This window comes from Taudactylus pleione, unplaced genomic scaffold (genome assembly GCF_031769625.1).
Source record: "Taudactylus pleione unplaced genomic scaffold, aTauple2 ptg000019l, whole genome shotgun sequence".
Lineage (NCBI taxonomy): Eukaryota > Metazoa > Chordata > Amphibia > Anura > Myobatrachidae > Taudactylus > Taudactylus pleione.
Genome location: NW_028284421.1, coordinates 28,648,415 through 28,665,694, shown reverse-complemented (window position 1 = coordinate 28,665,694; position 17,280 = coordinate 28,648,415). Strand labels below are relative to the sequence as shown.

General features: G+C 41.5%; 2 protein-coding genes across 3 annotated transcripts in view; one reads left to right on the top strand and one right to left on the bottom strand.

Annotated features, from left to right (window-relative positions):
* Positions 1–13,286, top strand: part of REC114 (REC114 meiotic recombination protein) — a 286,120-nt gene extending 272,834 nt beyond the window's left edge. The window contains exons 4-6 of the mRNA XM_088446220.1: positions 12,199–12,306; positions 12,405–12,461; positions 13,106–13,286. Of these exons, the coding sequence (XP_088302346.1) occupies positions 12,199–12,306; positions 12,405–12,461; positions 13,106–13,270 (330 nt within the window). The 3' untranslated portion in view covers positions 13,271–13,286. The remainder of the gene's footprint in view (positions 1–12,198; positions 12,307–12,404; positions 12,462–13,105) is intronic.
* A 20-nt stretch (positions 13,287–13,306) lies between these two features.
* NPTN (neuroplastin) overlaps positions 13,307–17,280 on the bottom strand; it is a 90,042-nt gene continuing 86,068 nt past the window's right edge. For both annotated transcript variants that reach the window (XR_015869735.1, XM_088446219.1), the window contains one exon: positions 13,307–14,518. The gene's annotated coding sequence lies outside the window, so the exon portion shown is untranslated. The remainder of the gene's footprint in view (positions 14,519–17,280) is intronic.

The following is a 17,280-nucleotide window of genomic DNA, read 5'->3' as shown; positions in this document are numbered from 1 at the left end:
AAAAGACTAACGTAGTCAATTGCAACAAATGTGAACAGTTGCCACAACTTGTGGATAATATTTGTAAAATGGCAACAGTGAGTTCACCGTACCAAAATGTAGTATCCATTAAATGTCCTAATTTGCTGGATAACCTGGAGCTTATAGAAAAATAGGCATGTGCCATTGTACCTCAATGTGGTTATATAATTCCCCATCAGGTGCCACAGGAGTGGGTCAGCGGAATAGGCAGGAGTGGTGCCGACCAGCATGTAGATCTCAAGCCGCTGGTAACAGTCCGGCAATAATGGCTCTCTGCTTGGCTCACACATGCAGGAAGCCACCCACGTAGGAAGGTGCTGGGGAGGTTTTGGTGAGCTAGCATATGTCCAATAAGCGCGGCCACGTCTTAAGAAGAGTTCCTCACGCCAGTAGTCAGGGTGGCAGGCACTGGATACAAACATGTTGCAGGGTATCCAGTAACAGTACAAGACAATGGGCAGCAACACATTCTATCCCGATCCTGGGACTTTTTCAAGCTGAATGCCCATGATGAAAAAGTTCCTCTTTATATAGGGAATCTTATGAATCAAATCAATCTTTAATTGACAGTCATTAGATGCAGGTTTGCAAATTAAGGAAAACCTCATAAAAAGCATTCTTAATACATGTAATGATAAAACACATAGCAGAAAGCACTAAAAAAAAATCACATCATTGATATCATATAATTAATAATGAAAAAGAAAAACATGTGTTACGACAAAAAAGCGAATTTAATAACTAAAAGCACAACATGAATGAATGACATATCAAAATGATGTCACTCAACATAAAATCTTAGTCTGAAAATTAATTGGTAGGCATGTTTGGTCACTCTATTTATGAAGCAATGTGTAAACAAAATGTTAGCACCAGAATCCATTATATTGAAAACTTATGTTCTTTATTACATAAAATGAAATCAAATAAATCCTATTAACTATAGAACAATACTCGTCCCATAATGGTGCGTGCTCATATTCCAAGGAAACAATATAAAAGGAATAGATTGAATTGATTTATATAAAATTAAATAAAATAGATGAATATCTTAATGTGATGAACCACAATAATATGATCCAGAGATGACTAAAATTGAAAAAACAATAAAACATCTAGATGGTTACAAGGACCAAAAAAAGATAATATAAGTAATTAGTTACAATGTGTGTATCTCTATATTTTGAAGGAGACAAAAAAAAAGACTAGCACCGTAGGTGAGGGGAGGAGGGTTGAGGATAGAGAAAACCAGACCAGTGGAAGGGAAAAAGGAGAAATGGAGGAAGAGCATAAGGAAAAAGAGTGGGCATCTGGCAAGATGAAGGAGGTGGGTGGGGGACGTCGTGTGCCATCCAGTGACCAGGCTGTACATCTGGATGACAGACGGCGACCACCATCCACATCCCAGACTAATCAATATATTCCAAGGCTTCATTAAGCCCATCTGGAGCCAAAGTCTGGAGCTTGAATATCCATTCGGATTCAGCTCTACAGTTTCCTGAAGCGATCACCTCCTCTAGGAGTGTAATTGTTGGTATCTAAGGTTGAATACATGATAGGTAAATAGTGTTTGGTATTGTACTGATCTACACTTTCTCAACAGCTTTCCGGTATCATCGGGGTGAAGATCGCAACATGCATTCTCAACTTATGGACCGTAGAGAGTTAAAACACCTAAATGTACATTGTAAAATGTTAGCAGCTTAGTTATGCATGCAGGGGGGAATAAGGAGACAACAAGCTTTTGGAGGCTGATTTGTGTCCATTTGAAGTGACCTGTTTAGCATTTGTATCACACTGTTGGGGTAGGAGTTTCAAGGTGGGGTTTGGGAGGCCCTTTTCACAGGTGAGGGGAGGAGTATGGCATTCTGAGAACACACAGACTGGCAGACACACTTGGAGCAGGGAATTGGAGGAGAGAGGTTCTCTCTCTCACAAGACAACCAAAAGAATGGGACTCTGTACCCCGGGAACATGGCTAAGTATATTGTTGTTAAACTGTACAGTAGTTAGTCTATTTGGGTATCTGTAGTGAGTTTTGTGTTAACCTGTTATTAGCTTATCTAGATTGTATGTAATAAGTTTGTAGTTTGGTAAGGGAATTCATAAGTCGGTGTTAGCATACAGTGGATGATATAATTGATCTAGTCTGTAATGTTATCTACACTGTAGTGTACAATAGTCTGTTCATACTGGTTGTTTTAGCAGCATGCAGGAAAGGGATTGATTATGGAGTTTTTGTAATATTTGTAATGATTGATGCTAGTTGATATAATTGTTTGAGATCCTCTGGTGAGCTGTGTTAGGGCTTCCCATGTGCTTGAACAATAGCACTGCTTGGGAGAGATAGGCTTAGTATGTGTTGTATACTCATGAATATAATCATAGGCTGGTATCAGTGTTATATTATGGAAGTTTAATTAATAATAGCTTTGAATGGTACAAGTAATAATCGTGTGTAAGATAGACACTGCAGTTTTTGTTAAAGATGGCTACCAGCAAGTGGGTTAGACAATGGCATTACATGTGATACTCCCTCCCCCCCATTGAAACATGTGCTTGATTCATGGAAGTTATGAATTAATAGTCTTGTTATTATAGTTATAATTCTACCCAGTTTTGGTGTTGTATAGGTCAAATAGGTTGTTGTAGTTATTATAATTGTGATCATTAATGGATATAATGATTTACAGAGTTACAACTTAATGTGAGTTTTCTTATTTTCAAAATGGAGTTTGTCTAGAGACCATGCAGTTTGGACAATAGGGCATGTATCATCATCCCCCCCCCCCCGCACACACACACACACCCTCACCAGCCATCTTGGACATGTGCTCTCAGCAGACATTTATATCTCTCATTGTATTTTGATCTCTTTCTCTCCCTCTCTCTTTGTATGGTTGTATTATCTCTCTCTCTCCCTCCCTCTCTTTTTGTATGGTAGTATTATGTCTCTTCCTCTCTCTTTGTATGGTTGTATTATCTCTCTCTCTCTCTCTCTCTCTCTCTCTCTCTCCCTCATTGTTTGAAGTTTAATCACTGTTTTTTTGTATATGTAATAACTGTACCTTGGGTCTGTATAATTTCTTTGCGCTAAATTGTCTTTAGATCACAGCGTGTAACCTACGGTTTTATTTTGAATAATATACTTTGTGCTTTGGAAACACATGTTCAAGGTCTGAAGGCTTTTATTTTACTGTATGACTGCGTACGCAAATAGCGTCAATTTTAGAAGGTATAGGCAGGTTTAGAAGGTATAGGAAGGATTGTACCAGATGTTTCATTACATTACAACAAACTATAGTTGGTAGCACCCCTCCTATCCATAAGAAGGCAGTTATAGACAATTACTCTTGGAGGGTATATCAGACTAGTGCGGTTGCTTTTTCTTTTTCATCCTCAAAGATAACAATTCTTTCAGAAGATGGAGGAATCATATGGAAACAAAAATGGTAAACTGCCTAAAAGAATTTAATATTCCTGGGTCTTGTTTATTTATAGCCTCAGCTTCCACAGTACTTAGTTTGGGGAAATATCATTCATAAGGCTACATAAGAGAACATAAAGTAGACAATAAATTGTGAAAAAATTGGACACAATGACAAAAAGTCACAATTAAATCTCAATTTGCAGAAGGATAGCAGACATTTTTTAATTCCTTCATCATGTTCTTGTCAACACAAGCACAAAGTTATAAGCCAGTTGTTAGGGCAATATTTTTTTTAAATGAAGTGGTTCTAGGCTTCTCATAAAAACATCTTAACCTGTAACATGCTCATGGGTATTAGCATCCCCCATGGACGTCAAGCTCAAAGCAGTAAGGTCTTATTGTCTCTTTGGAAATTGCAAAGTAGCTGAAATGCACAGAACTTGGTAGGAGGTAACCAGTAGAAGGTAACTCCAGAGTTATGTATATTGTTCACATATAGAATTTCGGCACTCAAAGTTCAGTGGCTGGCAGCGGCTAAGGGTAAAGTCCAGCAATAGGCTAGGGTTATGGGCAGGCAGCTATGAAGAGAAATGTTCAGTAAGCAAGACAATGTCAGGGGCAGGCAGTGATCAAGACAAAGTCAAGTACATAGGTTGAGAATAGGGGCAGGCAGTGGTCATAATTAGAATCTAGAGCCAGACAATGAACAGAGGTTTAGGGCAGGAGACAGAAGATGAGGGACATAGCCCAGGTCACCACAAGAAAGTGCTCACAGAAAAACATAGGAACAGCACACTAGTTAAGAACAATCATCAGCAAAGTTGTACAACCAAAACAGCCCAATAAATAATAAAGTCTGAAGAGCCAATAGGATAATGTCTGGATAACCAGCCAACTGATCACATCACCTACATGCCTTCTAACAAAGCAGCAGCAAACATCTATAAAGAAATGTATATCTGTCTCTAAGATCCATGAGGGTGGGGAAGGAGGCTACAATATGCAGACAGCTGTTGCCAAGTCATGGCCCTGGGTGCAGCGGTGCCGACCACCGATCATGACACCAGGGTGACAGCATTTTTGCGAGTTTGGTGGGACCACATTCAAACCACCTTTTCATTATATACAGGAGGAAAGTAAGGCTAAAGTATTCAAAATGACTATTGTTTAAAACAATCTCCATGGAATCCCGTGTCTGCAAAATCAAGCCATCATCAATCACACTCTACCCAGAAGGAATATCTTGGTGAAATCCTGATTTCTATACTATCCAGTGAATCTGAAGGCAATTGCAGAACATTTTAAAACTCTATTAAAAGAAAAAGTAATTGCTCCCTTTCCCATGAACAGAAGGACATGGGTTTCACTACAAAATTTTTCAGATAGAAAAGTATTCAAACGGTTCTCAATCTGAGGCAACTCAATCAATTAAATGACATTCCTGTTGTAACTAGTACAGACATGAACACATTTGTTGGTACCCTTACAGCTCATTGAAAGAATGCTTCATTTCACCTGAAAAAACTGTTGAAATGTAAAGCTATTCTCTCATATATACCTGCATGCCTTCGGTATGTTATAGAATAAAGCAAAGAAATTGTGAAGAGAGATAAATTATTGTTTATTCTCCAAAGATATTCCAAAACAGCAAATGACAGACTTGTTGGTACCACTTAGAAAAGATAATAAATAATTGGATTACAGTGATATGTCAAACTCATTTTTTTAAATTGATTTAGAATTGCACGGCTTCAAACTTTTAAATCAGTCATTCTGGATATTTAAATGAAGAATAGTAGTCAGTCTGTTAACATTGTGTGCACCGCAATAAACATGGGCCAGAAAAAGCAAACTAGAGAGTTTTCTGAGATCAGTAAGAAAATTATAGATGAGCATGTTAAAAGGTAAAGACCAAGCAGCTTGAGGTTCCTGTGACTACAGTTGCAAATATTAAAACCTCTCTGGAGGCAGCCACAAGAGGAAAATTGCCTGCAGATTAAACAGAAAAATATTGAGAATTGTAGAAAAGAGATACAAACTGCATATCTCCCAGCATTCAGTGGGAACGGTCCTGTTTTTCTGAGACTGTCCCACGATAGGAGGTAGTTGGGAGGAGCACACACTTCTGCTCTGCATAGCGGAGCAGCGGGAGAATAGATGTCGTGTGCATGCGCACGGCATCTATTCACAGTGTAGGGGGAGACTGAGGGCAGCCCAGCATCTCGGAGTGCTGGACATGCCCCCACAGTGACGTGAATGGGGATTCTGCGAGGCTCCGTCCCCTATTTGCATGCATCTTCGCTGAGCGCAAAGTCCCGCATCCAGGAATAGAAAGGTTGTGAGGTATAAAGCTGAGCTCCAAGTCAAGGTATGTCAGTGTCTGATTGCACATCCAATGCTTTGATAGCGACAGTATGCTCCATGGAAGATGATCCAAGAAGACTCCAGTTTTGAAAAAGCAACATAAGCACCTGCAAATACTCTGCCATCAATCTTTAGACAAATAAAATGTAAACAGTGGCATAGGTCTCCTATGATAGTGCAGGGTATGTAGTCAGGAACCAGGCGCCGTTGGGATCCTCATCTGTCGCACTTCCAGCGTCGGTATTTCATCCGCTGGACTTATGGTGCATACACACCATCAGAGAGGTCAGATGAACAATTAAATGATTTTACCAACGATTTGAACGACTTTAGACTGTATTAAAATGAATGGAATTGTTCAAATCTGACTGCAAACACGTCAGATATTGTTATCAGACAAGCGGGGACGCGTATTGTTCATCGTTGCAGGCTAACGTCAGATTTTCTTTCAGATATGAACGATTTTTAAAATAGTTATCATTCAGATCTGACAGAAAATCTGACCGTGTGTATGCAGCATTAGGTCCGGCGGTATGTCATACCGATTCCATAGTGCAGAATATAACTATGGTGAGAGGAATACTTCCGTTGGGAGGTCTTCTTACTCATTTGATAAATCCCAGAATCAATGCTGATATAAGAAAAAGGCATTCTCAATGTGAAATATAAGAGACGCACCCTTGATCTAAAGGTCCACTTAAGAAACCTGTATATTGCGCTTACGGTACCCTTTCACTTGCATAAATAAGGTACATGTGTTACGCCGAGTATGATGATCTCCCGATATTGAAAGAAAAATAAAGGAAGGGAAGTGTTCTTCTCACTTATACCCCTTTCACACATAAGCCAAAAATCCAGGTGTTTGTATGTGAACCTGCATCGACCTAGGTCTGGCATATGTGTGAAAAGATTCAACTTGCAACCCAGGTCAACAACCTGGCTAAAGTCTGAATGGTGTCTTAATTAGCCAGGTCATGCCTAAAAGAAAGTGTTTGGCCCGGGACAATAGCGCTTTGAGGTGACATCTCCAAGCACCCGCTGAATGCCAGAAGATCCGGGTCCACCGTGAATAACCCGGATCGTCACCCTTGTGTGAAAGGGGTAGCCCGGCTTCAACCTGTGCTCAGTGTCCCAGTCTGAATCGGGATTTTATATCTCAAAGGGGTATTATATTTTATTTCGTTATATTCAGAAGCTTTGGGCCATTATTTATTCATTATATTTGTTTTTCTTCAGAAATCTGTTTTCTGCATCCAACACAATGTATATATATTTACGGAAATTATATTTATGGAAAATAGAAAAATATATTTTATCAGTTTCTGAGCCTGTTTACATGTGGTATTGGTATATTAGGTTCTTTGTATAATATATATACACACACACACTCTTGTAGGGAAAACCAAAAGGTAAATTACAATAAACAGCACTTACTGTGGCTTAGCAGCACCACCAACTGCACGTTCAGAGGAAATGCCTTTTTTATATAGCGGTTCTCAAGTCGGCTCTGGAGAATCCGCTACAAGCCATAGTTAATTAATTCTGTGCTCATACCAAAACAGCTGCATAACAGCTGGCTTTAATAACTAGATCCAGCAATACGTAGTCTGGTGATCACAGAGACTTGCCCATTGCCAAGCTAACTAAAACATAATGCTGTGTTACATTAATTCTAGCACTGTGCAGTCTCTGTGATCATCATGCTATGTGTTGCAGAGAGCCACAGACAGCAGGAACATGATCCTGAACTCTGATAAGACATCAACAGGAATGAGTTTACTGTGATCCCCCAGCCTATGAATATAAAGCTCAAATACTGTGAGAGAAGCTCTGATTATACATTTATTTTTGGAAGTGAACACCTCACATTGTATACTTCCGAAACATGACACGGTTTTGGTGTGTGAACAAATATACTAGTACAGTGAAAGGATTTTCTGACCTTATTTCTGCTACTTGTGTTGAGCAAATATTGCTACCGATCAGATTTTAAGATATTCATTATATACCAAAGCCAGAAAAACTGTTTAGAGAGACTGGATTATGGATTACAGAGATTGGATGTTGAAAAGCACCACGTTTAGGTTTGTTTTTAATAAATGAGTTTCTTAATGAAAAAAAAAAAAAGACATAGCTCAGCAGTTAAAATAATCTATTATTATATAATCTGTAACAGCATCTGCCTAGCGCAAGCGCAGTTCGAGCCAAAGGGAGGACCCACCCAGCACTCAGCAGCTGCCTGAAGCCACGACACAGCCTCACTTCTCAGTCCAGCACTGTACGCATGTACAAGAATGTTTCCTCCTGTCAGCGCCCAAAGATGGGGGTGTGGGGGGCTGGATATTAGAGACAGACGCGGAGGAGTACTGATATGAGACATGGTTTTTTTAGGGGGGAGTAGGGACAGAAATTAAATAGATGGGTGGAAAGTGAAGAGATGAGACTGATGGGGGACATTGATGAGGGGAAACAGATGAAAGACAGGGAATGGAGCAGAGGGGGGGATTGAGATGAGAGACTGTGGGGAGGTGGAAAGAAATTCTAAGGAGTGGGATTAAAGAGAAAAAAAACAACAACTCTGTAACCAGGAACAATAACTAGCAAATGACATATCCAAAATACTTTTCCATGAATAAATATTTATGGGTTACTTCAAAACCCAGGGCCTGATTCATTATGGAGCGCAACTGCAACAGCGTGCGCAGTTGGTTGATTGTGTACTGCGCATACATCGCAGTGCATGTGTAAAGGCTACACTGTGATCGCGCTGCAATTACGCAAAGCACAGTAAGTCATTGCAGAGTGAGTGACAGGCAGTCAGCGTTTGGGGGAGTGGTTGGAGAACTGCAGACGTGCCTGTCTGTTTGAACGCCGTTACAAGGGCGTGCATAATTTAGACAGTGCGACGGCATACGTAGCTTGAGTACTTACTGCGTGCATCGAGTTTACCAATTTCTAAGTAAGGTCAGGACTGCTGTAATAGGGGCAGTCGGTACTCAATGTTTCCGATGTGTACACAGGCTGCAAGGTATTACGGATGTGAGATAGCGGTAGTGGGAGGCAGTGGGCATCTATATGCTAGCATTGCGATAACATTCATTAGCATATTTTTGCAGCAGACCTGTGTGCGATTACGGCGCTGCGATTGCAATAGCGATCCGTAATGAATCAGGCCCCCAGTTTTAATCCCAGTGTCAGTCCCTCAGGGCTAAGTAGGAATCACTTATCTTGTTGCCCAGGCAACAAAGCCTAAACAGTAAACTGAACACTGGCGTGTAAACCTGTATGTGCTATTTTAAAATAATAGTTACCCTTTCTTTAGAAATGGGGAAGCTTTTTTTAACTTGTCATTCCAGTCTGCTGTAGCATACATTGCAACTCAATACTTTGCTACGTTTAGCTGAGTGTTTTTGGTCATTATCCTGTGTGTACCTGTGCCTGAGAAAAAGCTTTCTGACACTGGGTAGTATGTTTCGCTCCAGACATTTAGTCTTTAGATTACATTGTGCCCTGCTGATTCAAGGCACCCCATGCCAGACACAGCACAACAGCACCAAAACATAGCCAAGCTTCCTCCATGTTTCATAGTAGATATGAAAAAATGCTCCAGTTTTAAAACATCTGGCCAAAGGACAGAAGCATTGTGGCTTGTCAGAATGTGTTTTAAAAAATTCTAGCTTGTTTTTTTTTTTAATGGAGTCCTCATAGGTCTTCTTCCATGGAGCCTATTGTACCTTAAAAACATTGAATAGTGAGATCAGACACAGACGTACCTTGATCTTAGAGTTCAGCTTGCATCTCTTTGGAAATTTTCCTTGGCTCTTTTTGTACCATTCTCACTATCCTTCTGTTTAATCTGGGGCAATTTCCTCTTGCAGGTGCATCCACGGAGGTTGCCTACAGTACCATGGCATTTAAACTTTTAAATATTTGCAACTGTGGTCACAGGAACATTATCCATTAATAAATAATCCAAATATTTATTATCTTTTATAAGAGGTACAAACAAATCTGTCCAGGCCATTTTACAATATGTTTGGAGAATAAGCTATAATTTATGTTCAGTTTCTTTGCTTTATTCTATGACATAGCAAAGAAATGCAAGTATACACATCAGCCATAACATTGAAACCACCTGCTTAATATTGCACTGGGCCCCTTGTGCCACCAAAACAGCACTGATCCGTCGAGGCATGGACTCCACTAGTCCTCTGAAGGTGTCCTGTGCTATCTGTCACCAAAGCCTTAGCAGAAGATCCTTTAAGTCCTGTAAATTGCAAGGTGGGGCCTCCATGGCTTAGACTTGTTTTTCCAGCACATTCCAAAGATGCTCAATCGGATATCTGGGGACTTTACAAGCCAAGTCAACACCTTGAACTCTTTCATGTTCCTCAAAGCATTCTTGAACAATTTTTTTGCAGTGCAGCAGGGCACATTATCCTGCTGAGATAGGCTACTGCCATCAGAAGGGATGTACTTGATCTGCAACAATGTTCAGGTAGGTAGCACATGTCAAAATAACATTCACATGAATGCCAGGAACCAAGGTTTTCCAATAGAACATTGCCCGGAGCTAACACTGCCTCCGCCGGTTTGCCTTCTTACCATAGTATCCTGATGCAATCTCCAAGTAAATAACGCACACACACTCGGCTTCCACATGATGTGTATGAAAATGTGATTAATCAGACCAGGCCACTGCTCGATTGGTTCAGTTGCCGCTTACGTCCACATTGTAAGCGCCAGTGGACAGGGGTCAGCATGAGCACTCTAACCGGTCTGTGGCAAGTTGAAATGCACAGTGTTCGGACACCTTTCTATCTCAGCCAGCATTAACTATTTTAGGTACAGCAGAGCTCTTTTGTGGCATCAGACCAGACAGGCTAGCCTTCCCTTCCCACGCATATCAATAAGTCTTGGGCATCCATGACCCTGTCGCCAGTTCTTCCTTTTTGGAGATGCTCTGACCCAGTCTTCTAGCTATCATGTAGGGAAATTTAGCAGCTATTAATACCTGGGTTAGTTGTGTTTATAAATAAAGTGGTTGAAAAGTTACAGCCAGAAAACAGCTTTGAAAAGGTTTGCTATGTTTTTGTGCAGGGCATTGATATCTATCAACCAATAAGGTGCAACTATCAGCTGACCAGAGTGTCAGCAAACATATTTACACCACACGTGTGTTATTTTTGACATATCTGAACTGCATTCACGTGTCATAAGCAATGAAGTCTCTGACCTGGGTTGGAAAAGAAAAAAGTTTGGGTATTCGTGATTGTTAAAGAGATGTATTCTGGAGTACAAATTGCTGATAGGATCTGCTGTAGCATTTTTACTGTTGTCAGGATACTGACCAAAACAGGCATTTCTGAGAATATGCATTTATTTGAAAACTAATGTATTGCTTTTTGTTTTATTCTCGTATGACTCTCTCAGGATAGTCATAAAAGCACCCAGAATACACAGAAAACGCTCTAAAACAGCGTTTCTCAAACTCCGTCCTCATGGTTTTCAAGGTATCCTCAGGAATAATTAGTGCCACTTGTAGATCTATTGTGTTAGTCAATTAGTACACCTGTGCCCCAAGCTAGATGATCTGGAAAACATGCACTGTTAGGGTTGCATGAGAACCAGGTTTGAGACAATGCTCTAAATATATAACGTGCACTTGCAAGCTGCCTCAATTTGCCATCTAAAGTACAGAAAAGCATGTTGCGCTAGCAACACATTAATTTTGACCACCACTGTATATATTTGTAACAGTGCTTACATTTTCCATCTGCATTAAAAACAAAATGTTGTTACCGCTGTACTTAACAGAATACATGTTAAAATTAGGCCCAGCAGCCAAAGAAATACAGAACGCCTATTAATGTATTATACTGAACACTATACTACAAATTATCTTAAGGTTTACCTTCTCATAAGGAGAAATTTGGTTGATTTTGTAATAAATCTTTCATGGTTATAATAGAACAAGACGCATCATGTCTGATTCAATTAAGCACCAAAGCCACCGAAACAGCTTTTGCTGGTTACCTCACTGAAGCCTAATATGGCTTGCAGCCTATGGTGATGTAAGCAGAATCAGCCTACCACACCTGGCTCTTATAAGCGCAATGGAAGCTGCCAAAGGCAGGTCACATGTAATTGAACCCAGCCCATAGTGACAGCATATCATACCACCCTTAACAGGATTCAATATTTAGCTTGTAGAGCCAACCTCCATTTTTGTCATTACAGTCAGTAGGTGCTCATTTTGTGATGTTAGTGTTTGGCTGCGTTTTTTATTTCTAACGTAACTTCATGAATCAATAGAGAACATATACTTTGTGTTCCTACAAGTAAAAAAAATGTATCTGAGTTTGTGTATTTCTTTCATGTAGGATGAGTCGCGCATGTTCCGAGTGCAATTCATCGGAGAGTCCAAGCTGAAAGCACAGGAAAACTGTGAGAGTTGTTTTCAGAAGCTTCACTATTACTTGAGAGAACAGGTGGTACTCTAATTATAGCAGACAGTGATACTGCCAATTGAATGTAAGACTTGTGAATGTACAGTATATAAAGTTTATTTTCTATGCTTATATTTTAGATTGAGCCCTCTCAAACATTCCCAGAGGAAAGGGTTCACGTGGCACAGGTCGCCCAGGTAATCATAATTTCCCAATAGATTATGCAATATCACGTTTTTCCTGGATCATATGACACTATTTTTTGCTAGCATATCCTAACAGGCCAGTTAGTCATTTTGTGAGCTGAAAATATTAATAAGCAGATACCCCATCAATAGGCTCCATGCTCATAAATAGAATAGTAGACATTGCATTTCTCTGGTATAGGCTTAATTAAGTGCTTAAAATAGAAGAATAGACTATTTGTAGTTGACAAGCTCATGCTATCTAACCCTTATAATGCACCGGAAATATATTTTAGTTTTTGAAAATGCACAACAACCCATTGCTAAACGGTGCATAAAATAAAACATACAGCCATGAAATCTCCAAAGTCAAACATTAGCAGGAGAAGGGGTCATATGGAAGAGTTAGGTGACTTGGAGTGTGGCATCCCATGACAGTGCCATACTCCAACACGTACATTACTACCCTGAGACAGCTGCCTAATCAACTCTAAAAGATTGTTACTGTGTAGTGGAAACATTTAGGATCAACATCGCTACTGCCAGAGAGTTCAGATTTATTTCAAATAACCAATTACATTAGACTTGGGAAACTGTATTGAACATGAATAGCATGACCAAGCAATATTTTGCATTCTTATTTTGTTTATTTGCAGTCTATGTTAAACCATCAGGGGAACGACCTAGGCACTTCCGATCAGTATCCTGCCCTAGGTGTAGCAGAGCTTGGGCCCTTTCTCAAACTATGTCTCCTAGACAAGGACTTCCCAGCATTCGTTGAGGCAGTTGAAAAGGAATTAAAAAAACTTACACAGAAGTGACTGTTTTAAGAAAGAAATAAAGCACAAAAGTAAAACTCTTGTTTTATCACTTTATGTTTTATCAAGTGTATTTGCCACACACATTATTACACTTCAATTGCACAATCCATGGGCTCATGCAACTAGAACATTCCCCCACCCCTTTGCCCAGTAAAAAGATATTACAGCTCCGATATACTGACACATTTACATCTAGTTGCATAGAAAAGAACCATGCTTTAAAGAACAATGTAAAAATCTTTTAAATAACCCAAATTAAAAACACAAATCCCCTCAAAACAAAGAAAATATATATATATTATAACTTATAAAAGATTGCCTGCATGAATGTACATTTGGACTTAACAGTGCAAAAAGGATTTAAGAATATACATGATTGAACCAATGTTCACTTATAAAGCATCCCATTATATGCATTTAATCTCAACTGTCTAAAGTAGCAGGGCTTTTAATTTATTTGTACTAACAAAACAATCAGTTCTCCCCCCCCCCTTATACCAAGAGTTCTGCAAATGGTCACCTATCACGTTTATATTCGATATTAACCTTCCCTAATAAAGTCTTAAAGATAATAATCTGCAGCTAAACAGCTCTTTCGTGCATTATTTTCAAACCTGCTTCTGTGCAAAGTACTGGACATTTTGGGAAGGAAAGGATGATATTACAGTACAAAAAAATGCAGTGTAAACACATATATTAGGAAATCAATAATTGTTGTGCCACGCAGTAATCTTCAGGAGTCAGGCTTGTATCTTGAGTTTAGTATTTGAAATCAGTCCAGTGGAATCCCTCCTCTCTATCAGAGAAAACCTTTCATACAGCCAAAATACTGGTCGAATGGCGATTCAACTGACCATCTGTCACGTGGCCGCTATAGCATGCAAAAAACAAAATACAGACCAAAAGAACATGCATGCATGGACCTGTTCAAACCCTCACTAACCCATTTGGAAGGCTTATATTTTTCTATATATATATATATCATGTGAATTTCAAAAAAAAAAAAAGCCACAGCACACAAAGCTGCATATACACTCTATTGTCGAAGCTCCTTAATACCCCATCAGTTTTAGTCGCCTTGGAGGCTATATAAGGCATGCTTTTAAGAAATAGTTTTGTACCCTCGCTCACATGAGAGAGAAGAAATGAAAAGAAAACACGCACACAAAAGAAAAGGAATTTTGAAGAAATCTGAAGGTCGACTTCAGCAATGAATATTTGTAGTGGTCTGGCAAAATCCGTGACTGCCTATTATGGGTAAGAGAAGATAAAAGGACAACATTAGACAAATACATCATACATGGATGTACAATAGGGAACAAAGCACAGGGAGTGTTATTCACCATCATTGGATTTAAGGTGAAACTTTGCACTGAACCATTGCAACTAGCACTGATCTGTGCCATTTAAACAAAGGCAATTATTATTGGTTAATGTAGTTTACTGCAAATCTGTGACCTAGTAACCTAAATGAAAAATTAGAGTTATGGTATAACATACCTCAGTTAACTCTCTTTCTTTGAGGTCCATACGGTCCACAGGATCACCTTGGGGGTATGTAGTTGGAGTGATCCATTGCACCAAACAGCTTTGAAGCTCAGAGAATGCACTGGTTCTCCTCCCTATATACCCCAGCCACAGGCATTCAGTTTGTAAACAAGCCTAACGGCAAGAGACGGCAGTGGAGAAGGAAGTACAATGTACCCAAGAAACACTCAAAATATGAAGAGGGAATCAGTGATACAAAAAATATGAGATATGGTAAGAACTTACCTTTGTTATCTCTATTTCTACGAAGTCCATAGGGTTCCACAGGTTACCCTGGGGTATAGGTGATGACGTCAGGCATCGGGCACCATAGAGTTAAGTTTTCAGCCTCCCAGGATGCACTAGGGTCCCCCTCCTATACCCCGCCCCCCGAGCCAAGGCATCTCAGTTACGTACCAAGCCATAGGCCGGAGGAGGAGAAGGAAGAGAGAGAAAAAAGATCTGGACACACACAAGAATCACATTCTCACCAGAGGGAGACGGAAAAACCGGTGACCAGAGTAAAGCCCATCTGCAGCACAGGTGCGACAGGGCGGGAGTCCTGTGGAACCCTATGGACTTCGTAGAAAGAGAGATAACAAAGCTAAGTTCTTACCATATCTCATTTTCTACATCATGGTCCATAGGGTATCCACAGGATACCTTGGGGATGTCCCAAAGCAGTATCTTTCAAGGGTGGGGACGCTCCTGTGCTGAAAGGAGAATCCGCCGCCCGAAGGAAGCATCCTGAGAGGCAAAGGTGTCAAACGCGCAATACCTCACAAAGGTATGGACAGAGGACCACGTGGCAGCCTTGCAGATCTAGACTGCAGAGGCACCACGTCAAGCTGCCCACGAAGGACCCACAGACCTAGTGGAATGAGCCCTCACAGAGGATGGAACCGGAAGGCCTTCATGAAGATAAGCTTCTGAAATTGCCATACGAATCCAACCTGCCAAAGTTTGCTTTGAAGCAGGCCAACCCTTTTTACGGAAGCCATAGAGGACAAACAAGGCGTCCGACTTCCGAAACGAGGAAGTGCGGTCAACATAAATCCTTAAGGCCCGCACAACATCCAAAGTGGCCTTTCACCCACGGAAAGGTCGGGTGAGTTAAAAGCCGGCACAACGATTTTCCTGAGACAGTAGGTCCGGTCGTAGCGGCAACCGCAGAGGACTGTCCACGGACAGACCCTGAAGGTCTGAGAACCAGTGCCGCCTGGGCCACGCGGAAGCTATCAACAGGAGCGTCCCTCCTTCCTGTTTGAATTTCCGGATTACCCGTGGAAGGGAAAACGGAGGAAAGAGATAAGCAAACCGAAACGTCCATTGGACGGACAGAGCATCCACCAGAGACGCCTTTTCGTCTCTTGTGCGAGACCCGTACACCGGCAACTTGTTGTTGTGCCGTGACGCCATGAGGTCGATCTCTGGAAGACCCCACCTGTCCACCAGAAGTTGAAAGACGTCCTGGTGCAGAGACCACTCCCCCGGATGAACATCCTGGCGACTGAGAAAGTCCGCCTCCCAGTTGAGAACTCCCGGGATGAATACTGCTGATATGGCCGGGAGATTGCGCTCCGCCCAGACCAGGATGCGGGACACCTCTACGAGTGCCGCCCGACTTCGGGTTCCTCCTTGCCGATTTATGTAGGCCACAGTGGTGGCGTTGTCTGACTGGACCTGCACGGGGTGACCTTGGAGAACCCGCTGTGCCTGCTGGAGAGCATTGAAAACGGCACGGAATTCCAAGATGTTTATCGGAAGCTCCTTTTCCGCCCTGGAACAAGTGTGGACCCGTGACCACTCCCCAGCACCGAAGGCTAGCGTCCGTTGTCAATAGGACCCAGTTCGCCACCCAAAACGGACGACCCTTGTTGAGATGGGTCGTCTGCAACCACCAGGCAAGGGACAGGCGAACCTCCGGAGTGAGCTCCATGGTCTGGGACTTGAGACTCTGAGGCAGTCCATTCCATTTGGACAGGATCAATTGCTGCAGAGGTCTGTAGTGAAACTGGGCATATTCCAATATGTCGAATACTGACACCATGGAGCCCAGTAACCTCATCGCCGAGTGTAGAGAAACACGGCGACTCTGCAGACAACTGCGCACCCTCAACTGCAAGGCAGAGATCTTTTCTCCCGTCACAAAGATCCGCTGCTGACTGGAGTCCAACAAGGCTCCGAGGTGCAGAATCCTCTGAGACGGGATCAGGGTGGACTTTTGCCAGCTTATCAACCAGCCGTGCCGTTGCAGTACTGCAATCGTCAGATCCAAGTGGCGTAGAAGGAGCTCTGGAGACCCTGCTACCAACCAAAGGTCATCTAGGTACGGCAACATGCGGACTCCCTGCAGCCGCAGGAACGCCGCCATGACCGCCATAACCTTGGTGAACACCCGTGGTGCTGTCACCAGGCCAAAAGGTAACGCCCGGAACTGAAAGTGATCGTTGCGGATTGCAAACCTGAGGAACTGTTGGTGA